This window comes from Brassica rapa, chromosome A05, assembly GCF_000309985.2.
Source record: "Brassica rapa cultivar Chiifu-401-42 chromosome A05, CAAS_Brap_v3.01, whole genome shotgun sequence".
NCBI lineage: Eukaryota > Viridiplantae > Streptophyta > Magnoliopsida > Brassicales > Brassicaceae > Brassica > Brassica rapa.
In genome coordinates, this window is record NC_024799.2 from 12,772,254 (window position 1) to 12,781,567 (window position 9,314).

The 9,314-nt window shown below is 30.1% G+C and overlaps 1 protein-coding gene across 10 annotated transcripts; it reads right to left on the reverse strand.

Moving 5' to 3' along the window:
* Positions 1 to 2,767: 2,767 nt before the first annotated feature.
* LOC103868656 lies at positions 2,768 to 8,988 on the reverse strand. 10 transcript variants are annotated; one of them, XM_033292192.1, is made up of 7 exons: positions 8,750 to 8,988; positions 8,564 to 8,627; positions 7,946 to 8,440; positions 7,640 to 7,688; positions 7,499 to 7,553; positions 7,339 to 7,424; positions 2,768 to 7,219 (listed from the first exon to the last, which is right to left on the reverse strand). In XM_033292192.1, the coding sequence occupies exon 7, from the start codon at positions 4,661 to 4,663 to the stop codon at positions 3,614 to 3,616; it is 1,050 nt and encodes a 349-aa protein (XP_033148083.1). In that variant the 5' UTR covers positions 4,664 to 7,219; positions 7,339 to 7,424; positions 7,499 to 7,553; positions 7,640 to 7,688; positions 7,946 to 8,440; positions 8,564 to 8,627; positions 8,750 to 8,988; the 3' UTR covers positions 2,768 to 3,613. The 10 variants fall into 10 exon arrangements, with proteins under 10 accessions (XP_033148083.1, XP_033148079.1, XP_033148082.1 ...); XM_033292188.1 differs by having other exon boundaries at positions 8,531 to 8,627; XM_033292191.1 differs by having other exon boundaries at positions 2,768 to 7,252; positions 8,531 to 8,627.
* Positions 8,989 to 9,314: the final 326 nt, after the last annotated feature.

Below are 9,314 nucleotides of genomic sequence, written 5' to 3' on the forward strand. Positions count from 1 at the left end.
TCATTTTTCCAAGGGCAATTGTCAATAATAGCATCTTTTGAAGTTTATGTCTCAAAAATAGCACTAGAAGGAGAAAGTCACAAAAATGACATTCATTAAAGGGTAAAATATCCCTAATACCCTTGGTTTAAAATTAAATAAACAAACAAAAATAAATAAAAATAAATAAAATAAAAATTAAAAAAATGAAAAAAAGATTTTTTTTTTATAGTTTCAGATTATATGTTTTCAGATTCGAAATTTTTATAATTTTTTTTTCGAATTTTTTTTTTTATTTTTTTTTTCAAATTTTCTTTTTATAATTTAAAAATACTTTTTAAAACTGTTTTAAAATTTTTTATTTTTTATTTTATATTTTTTTTTATAAAATTTTAAACTCTAATTCCAAAAGAGAAAAAGACTAGAATAGCACTAAACCAAGTTTTTGTTCTCAAAGTAGCACTCAAGGCTCAAAGTCACAAAAATAGGTTTCATTAAAGAGGTAATGTACACTTATACCCTTAGGGTTAATTAATCCAAACCTTAGGGTTTAGAGTTAAGGGGTGGGGTTTTGGAATTAGGGTTTAAAATTTTATAAATAATAAATAATAGAATAAAAAATAAAAATTTTAAAAACAGTTTCAAAAAGTATTTTTAAATTATAAAAATAAAATCTGAAAAAAAAATAAAAAAAAAATTTGAAATTTTTTTTAAAAAAAAATTATAAAAATTTCGAATCTGAAAACATATAATCTAAAACTATAAAAAAAAAAATTATTTTTTATTTTTTTTTTTTTTATTTTTATTTATTTTTTATTTATTTATTTTAGTTTGTTTATTTAATTTTAAACTAAGGGTATTATAGATATTTTACCCTTTAATGAATGTCATTTTTGTGACTTTCTCCTTCTAGTGCTATTTTTGAGACATAAACTTCAAAAGGTGCTATTATTGACAATTGCCCAATTCCAAAACCCCACCCCTTAATTCTAAACCCTAAGGTTTGGATTAATTAACCCAAAGGGTATAAGTGTATATTTACCTCTTTAATGAAACCTATTTTTGTGACTTTGAACCTTGAGTGCTACTTTGGGAACATAAACTTGGTTTGGTGCTATCCTAGTCTTTTTCTCATTTTCCAATATGTAAAAGATCTCACATTTGTTGTTGACAAAAAGACTAAGATAGCACCAAACCAAGTTTTTGTTCCCAAAGTAGCACTCAAAGCTCAAAGTCACAAAAATAGGTTTCATTAAAGAGATAAATATACACTTATACCCCTTGGGTTAATTAATCCAAACTTAGGGTTTAGAGTTAAGGGGGTGGGGTTTTGGAATTAGGGTTTAAAATTTTATAAAAAATAAAAATTTTAAAAACAGTTTTAAAAAGTATTTTTAAATTATAAAAAGAAAATTTGAAAAAAATAAAAAAAAATTTCGAAAAAAAAATTCAAAAAAAGAATTATAAAAATTTCGAATCTGAAAACATATAATATGAAACTATAAAAAAAAAAAAATTTAATTTTTTTTAATTTTATTTTTTTTTATTTTTGTTTGTTTATTTAATTTTAAACTAAGGGTATTAGGAATATTTTACCCTTTACTGAATGTCATTTTTGTGACTTTCTCCTTCTAGTGCTAGTTTTGAGACATAAACTTCAAAAGGTGATATTATTTATTGACAATTGCCCTTTGTTGTTTAAATCATAACGCAGCCATTTTCATAAGTTGGGCTGAAGAGAATGAAAACACTTTCATTACAAACATGCATTTTAATAATTCAAAAACTATATAACAAAAAAATTGATTTGATATTTAAAATTTGGAAATTAAAGTCTAATTAATAGTTCTTCAAACGAAAATTATTATGTCGGAATTTTCAAATTTATTAAATATTCTATTACATTAGCTTTTTGAAAAATTAACTTCAAACCTTGCAATGTGAATACTCGCTGTGCTGACTACTTTTTCTGTGGACTGAAAATTTAAATATGTCCATGATACACATATCTACAGTCTATTCTTCTTCTTTTCTTTTGCTGGAAATTTAATCATATTATTATGACATAGTATTTTTTTGGAGAAAATAACAACTTTTTAGAGATTGGCCGATTGTCCACAAATTATGTAGTAAAATATAATAGGGAAAACTGTTTTTTTAGAGCAAAAAAAATGGTAACTATGTCCCTTTAGACTAATCTATATTTTGTATCATATTTTCTTATAACACCCTTTAATATTTTTGAAAATAAATTTAATAAATAGTTTTACAAACAAAAAATTTTTGGAAAAATAGTAACTTTCGATAAAATACCTATACGAACTTAGTGATCTTTTTTCCAGTTATAAAAAAGTTAAAATTATAAATTTCATATTATGTTCTAAATAAAGTAGAAATGACATTCTACGAAGTAGAAAACAAAATCCACTTTTTTCATTGAATCTACAATGTTTTGAATACGTGATCTACGTAAATAGGAGTATTCTAAAAATATTTAGAATACACATTCCGCGCTTAACCTATCGTTCTAAAATCTTTAGAAATCAAAATCTACACATTAATATAAATCTAAAACACGTAGAAACCGACTTCTACAAATTTACTATAAATCTAAAACATGTAGAAATCAAAATCTAAACATTACTATAATTCTAAAAAACTGTAGAAACCGATTTCTACATATTAGTTGTATTCTACGGATAAGAAATCAGTTCCTAAAAATATGGAAACAAAATATTTGAGAATATTCACTTTTATATTTTGAAAAAAAAAATCGATATTTAAAAAAAAAATTAAAAAAAACGAAAAGGAACAAGAAAAAAAAAACGAAAAAAAAATAAAAATTACAATTTTAAGGGCATTACTGTCATTTTGAAAAAAATTAGTCTAATGGGACATAAAATAGTATAGATTAGTATAAAGGGACATAGTTACCATTTTTTTGCTCTAAAAAAATAATTTTCCCAATATAATTTCGAGTGAGATGAGAAAAATGTATAGACTATCTAAGATATTACTCCATCTGTTTTTAAAAGATGCATATTTTAGATTTTTTACATATATTAAAAAAGTCATTAAATATGCATTGTTTTTTGTGAATAACAATTTTTCATAACTTTTAACCAATAAAAATTCAATAACACCATTAATTTTTTTTGAAACTTACAATTTTTCATAAAATCACACTGAAAAAGTAAAAAATGAATCTTTTTGAAACAATTGTTTTTTTTTCAGAATATACATCTTTTAGGAACTGAGAGATTAACTTTTTAGAGACTATTCCTTAAATGTTAAAAAAAAACATTTACTTAAAATAAAATCGTTAGACCGATAAGATTCTGAGTTCAAATCACAAGAATGGAAATGAAAATTTATCAGAAACGCTTTTAAGTTGAGATACTTAATTAGAAGAAAGAAATCATAATCCATGCAGTTGTAGACATCGTACAACTATAATCCCTTAAAATCATATATATAAATGAGATATATTAAGTCAAAATCCAAATAACACACAACGAAGAAACCACAAAGGGATCAAATCCATGCATTTTTCACCCAATTATTAACATAAAATGTACGAAATTAAAAAAGCAACAATCCAAGTAGAAGAAAAAGATAGAAACAAGCTTACCAGTTACCACCTAGAGGTTTCACGGTTAAAGAGGTCACGGTTAGGGTCAAGCATCTTGCAAAGACCGAGATACGTCAAGTAAAGCACACGATCCTTAGCTCCGGTGCGGTGACTCCTGGAGTGTTTGCAGAAATTCTTGAGCTGCTCCAACGTACAGTAACCCAACATCTGTCCGAGAAGCAAAAACAACCAATTGATCTGACTCTTCCGCTCAGCAATGAGCGGCTTGACGGCCTTGTCACGGCCACAAAGGTCGCATCTCATCGGGTCAGGGTTAGTCCAAAACGTGGGAGCTCGTTCTCTCATGAGCCTCTTGCGCGTCACGAAGACGTTCTCTACTTGGGAGAACTTCTCCCTCAGATTGTAACTTATCTGATACACTTTATCACAGTGCTTGCATTGTACGTCGCCCGTGATGGTGGTGATCTGCTTCGATTCGAGATTCTCTAGGCTTTGTATCGTTCCACGTTTGTTCGTCGCCCATGGATACGGCGGCGGGATTGTTTCCTCTTTTCGGTTACGGCTTGACTGCGATCTGTAACTCCGACGTGTACTCTCAACCGCGGTGGCTACTGGTCTTGCCGGAGTGAGGAAATCAAACGACGGAGCGTACGGTGGTGTCGAGTAGCTGAGCGACGATGACAGCAGATACGACGGCGGTGTCGCGAAATAAGGCCGCGTCATCAAGTAACGTGGCGTTTGCATGACAGGCGACGGTGGTGCTAGACGAAGCGGCGGCGGCGAGATCTGAGAGGAGTAGGATGTTGGTGGTCGCAGACTCAGTGAAAGAGGAAGGAGGCGTGCGTCGTCATCGTCACCAGTCTGTACGCCGTCGTTTCGAGGCTCGTTCATCACCACCACTTGATTCGCTGCCCGATCGTCTTCCCAAACTCTTCTTCCGCTCCGATTGTTGTTGTCATCTTCGGACTGGACGCCGTCGTTTTGAGGCTCGTTCGTCACCATGACCGCTGGGTTAGTTCGACGGCGTTGATTGCTTGTCTGATCGTCTTCCCCAATAGCTCTTCTCCTCTGGATGCCGTTGTTGTTGTCCATGTGGAAAGGGAAACGACGGAAATGGTGAGAGAAATTAGGGTTTCTGTACGAAAACGAATGAGACAAAGCGTCAGAGTGCGTGTGCTGGTTGTTGGTCTATGGGGAGTAAAGAAAATGACGAGAAAGGACTCTGAGAGAAAAAGAATAAAGACAGCCAAGAGAGGAGAATCTTTTCTGTTATGCAATCTCTCCGCTTTTTCGAGTACTAACAGAAATATCTTTTTTTTTTGTTTTTTTGGATAATCAAGTCATCAAATTATGATAATTAAAACTGTATTACTAATCATTTGCATATGTTGTTTTTCGGTGAAAAAATAGAAATAAATATTAGGGACTTTTAAAACAAAATCTTGATTACTAAAGATACATTGCGGTGGAAATATTCTAGTTTTTGAGTTTTGAAAATAGTACTGTTTTGAGACTGCTATTATTTAGATTTTTCTACGATTATTTCTCACTTCATTTACGCATATGTTAATAGTTGTTGTAATAAAAACTTATTGTGCGTTTCTTACAGATATATTTGGTTTACATTGACTTCGAGTCTTCCAAATCTATCTATGTACTATGATTGTCCATAATGATAATTTTATGATTTTTATGACTTACACAAAATTTGATATATACAACTATGAAAAATAATTGCAAACATACAGCATTTTTTTTTTTTTGCTAACATGCAAACATACAGCATTTGATTAGTAAATTTTTTTTTTGATTAACCAAGGGTTTCCGGCGGGTTTTAGTAATAACTAGAGTCTCTTTCCGCGCTACGCGCGGAAAATACATTAAAAATATTATTTTTAAGTCAGCTTTTTAATATAACAAAAAATAGTTGCTTTATAATTTTGTGTATATAAAATATTTTTCATGAATATAAATTAATAAATAAGAAAATTTCTAAACCAATAAAACATATGTAGATAGATTGAGTTTTTTGATCGTATATATTGTTGTTTTTTGAATTTGACCTGAGTCTTCTAATACAATATGTGTTTCCATTAACTTCTCACTGGATTAATGTGATCCTTCTAAGGTAAAGTACGAATAATATGATGTTCTGAATGTTGAGGTGAATAATAATTTCTGTATTGTTTGAAAATTTAATTAGCAAAAATCAAAATAAAATTACTTTTACTCTTAAATGCTTTGAAATTATATAAAATTTGTCTTTTGGCATTTCATATGAAGAAATGTAAAAACGTTACATGGGATATATTTCATGATTAAAACATTGCTTTGTAATTTTTTATCTTTCTATTTATATTTTTGTGTGTAATTCTTGAAGACGAAGCCTATAAATAATTGTGTTTTGTATTTAGATTTTGATGGGTATATTTAGAATTATTATTGTTGCTTGCGTGATTTGAATGATATGTAAATACGATGTTAGCATGCATTCTTTATCATTTGTAAAAAAAATTACTATTATATGCATAATATATCAAGAATCATATATCATTTTAATTATTATATACATATATTGATGTGTTGTTCAAAAAGAAATACATATATTGATGTGTATTTTAAAGATGTTTGAACATTATGATTGATAATTTATTTTTAAGAATTAATGGATTCATCATTTATTACTTGGTTCAAACTTATTCACGTCTATATTGAAGTAGCATAAAATTTGCGTATAAATTTATGTGTTTGTTTCCTCTTTAGTTTGGCATTTATTTTCTTTAATGTTTTATTTTCTTCTTACTCTTCTTTTTATATTGATATTTAATATCCATTTTTATTCATTATATTTAAAAATTTATTTCATAGTTATATGTAGTAAATATCTGAATATTTTATATTTTATTTAGTTGCATCATTAAAGATTAATGCAATTCCTTATGCTTATTTAACACTAATTTGTTGCTTTTAATTTTTATTAATAATTTATCTGCGTAAACATATTATATTCAATAAGTTAGAAATGTGTAAATTTAGAATTGGGAATGAGTTTGAACACAATTATCATGGCTAAATAAATGAATTTTATTTGAATTGTCACATGTCAAAATAGAAAATTTATAAAATAAGAATCTAAATCATGTGGAGAATAAAATATTTTGTGGAAGTATAAAAAAAAAGAGAATGATGAAGAAAATCACTCTCTTTTAATCATTTCCATAGCAGTTTTACTAAAAGATAAAGAACACCAAGAGATCAGCCATCTGTACTATTGCTACAAATTTCAACTTCTTAGTCACCGGTTTCATCATGAATTTTAATAATACACAATGAAACGTAATTTTAAAAGATCAACTACAAACATATTCACTACCATCCTCACCCTCAACTTCATAATTAATCTCCGAAACTGACTTCTTAGATTCTATCATCCTTTAAACATCGTTACTACAAATCACAACAACTCAAATAACAACCAATCATTAGAACTGAAAGAAGAGAGAAGAAATTATAATTTTGTGATTGGTAAACATTGTTTTTTTTTGTCCCCCGCAAAAAAACTTAAGGAGGCCTCATAACTGTACAACACCCATCTCCAGCGAGCTTTGGATTGTTTGCATGGAGAATGTTAAAGACTCTACTAAAAAGCTGCAAATATACGTCCCGGTATCAAAAATCAAGCTGCTAAAACGTTTTTGATAATGAGTGCGTGATCAAATAACTGATGCTTTAATACAAAAAAAAAAATCGTCTAAATGTATACTTACCTCATCATATATTTAACTTCCCTCACAGGGGTGACATTGCTGCTGCCAAACATTTTACTCCACCTCTTCCTCTTCATTAGCATGCTCTGCAATGTATTCCCTCTGTAAAATGTTTACCGCTAGAAATAGATAATTACCAAAGAAAGAAATTTAAGAATACCATCCAAATCTTCTGCGTCAGTGACACTTTCTTCATTCAATGAGCTTGATTCAACCTACCCATAAAAACCAAACCAAACCGAGGCACATATTCATGAAAACACCAGAGTCGAATAGGTACAATGTTAAAACACTCACTGACTTCTTCTTTTTCTTCAGTTCAGTCATTGAACCATCAAAGGCATCATTAGCTGCAGGGAAACAAATGTAGACAGTAACATATAAACACCATTGACAGAAACAAAACAAAACAAAAAGCAATATTACGAACTCGTCAACATACCAAGGTGAAGATGTGAGCTAAGGATTAAAAATATTTTAAACTACACAATCACACAAATCAATTTAAAAAAACAAAGTAACTTTTCTAGATAACGGGACGATACCAAGGATGACTCAAGTTACACTACATGCGATTTTCACGCAAAGATTGAAGCAAAAGAAATACCTTAGAGTCATAGCATTAGAAGACTAAGTGATGACCAGATGAAGCAGGGATTGCTAGAACGTCGTTCTTGCGCTATGCGAACCTTGAAATTGTGTCAAGATTACATCTCCTTGAACTCACTTTGCCCATTTTCAGTTGTTCCATGAAAAACATAAAGTAGAAAGCGTAAGAGGAAAGGCAAAAAAACAAACGGTGTGGTTCTCTTGCGTTTAGAGGTCAATTAATTGTGTAAATGCAAATTTTGAAATTAGAGACCCAAAACTTGTTGTCCAAAAAAAAGAGAGACCCAAAACTTTAAAGCTAATAACAAACTCTACAAAAGACCACAGCTTTCATTAAAAAAAAACAAAGCAAACAAAATGAAACTTCATTGGTCACATTCGGTTTGGATTGTTTTATCATCAAAACAGAGATTGAAAGTTAGAAAACCCGACAAACCAGATGATGAATCTTATCCTGTAAAGCTTCATCTCTTTCTTTTACACGTCCAACAACCTAAACACCAGATCAAGAGCTTTCAAAAACGAAACCACCTATCTGAAACAGAGGAAGTGAAATCGTGAATTAAAAGTAGGAAACTTTAACCGTAAACTCCGAATCCTCAATCGTAAGCTCCACCAATGATGGAGCTCGAACTCCTCCATCTCCCTCAATTCTTTCAACTGCTTGTTCTTACTCGTTCCTAACAAACTCACAATATTATTAAAGATCAAACAGAAAAAGATCACAGACAGACAACTCCTAAGAACACACTTTACAGATGATGCTTTGTACGTACCAGGAGCAAGGCGTTGAGTGACTTACCAAATATTAAGGAGTAATTATTTTTCCAGAAAACTGTATACGTTGGTAACAACTCGTTTTCCCCGGAGGTGATGAAGAGCTCTGTTGGTTCTAGTGAAAGGATTTTTTTTTTTGTGAATCTAGCAATCTTATATAGTGAGTAAGGAGAGAGAAGGAAGCTGAAAAGATTAATAAGGAATAAAAGATTTGTAACCGTGAAAGTGTTGGTCTGCAGAGGAAGACTAAGGGGAAGAAGACGAAGGAGAGATTGGAAACGGCATAGGGTTGAAAAGGCGTGAGAAAAAAGTGATTTGGTGATGTGTATATTGTTTTAGTGACTTGTCGATTTAGAGTTTCCTGATTGGCCTTAATTTTCAATCTGACGTGGAAGGCCTCTCTGATGATTATATATCCCTTTTAATATAGTATAGATTTGCAATCGTTTCATGTGAAAAATAGAAATTAGGGATTTTCCCTACCATTAACATTGATAAATAAGAAATTGTGGAGGAATCCCAAAAAAAGATATTTTGGAAGAAACAGTAATTTCGTTTCAAATTCTGAAAAACTGTTATGTCGACATATT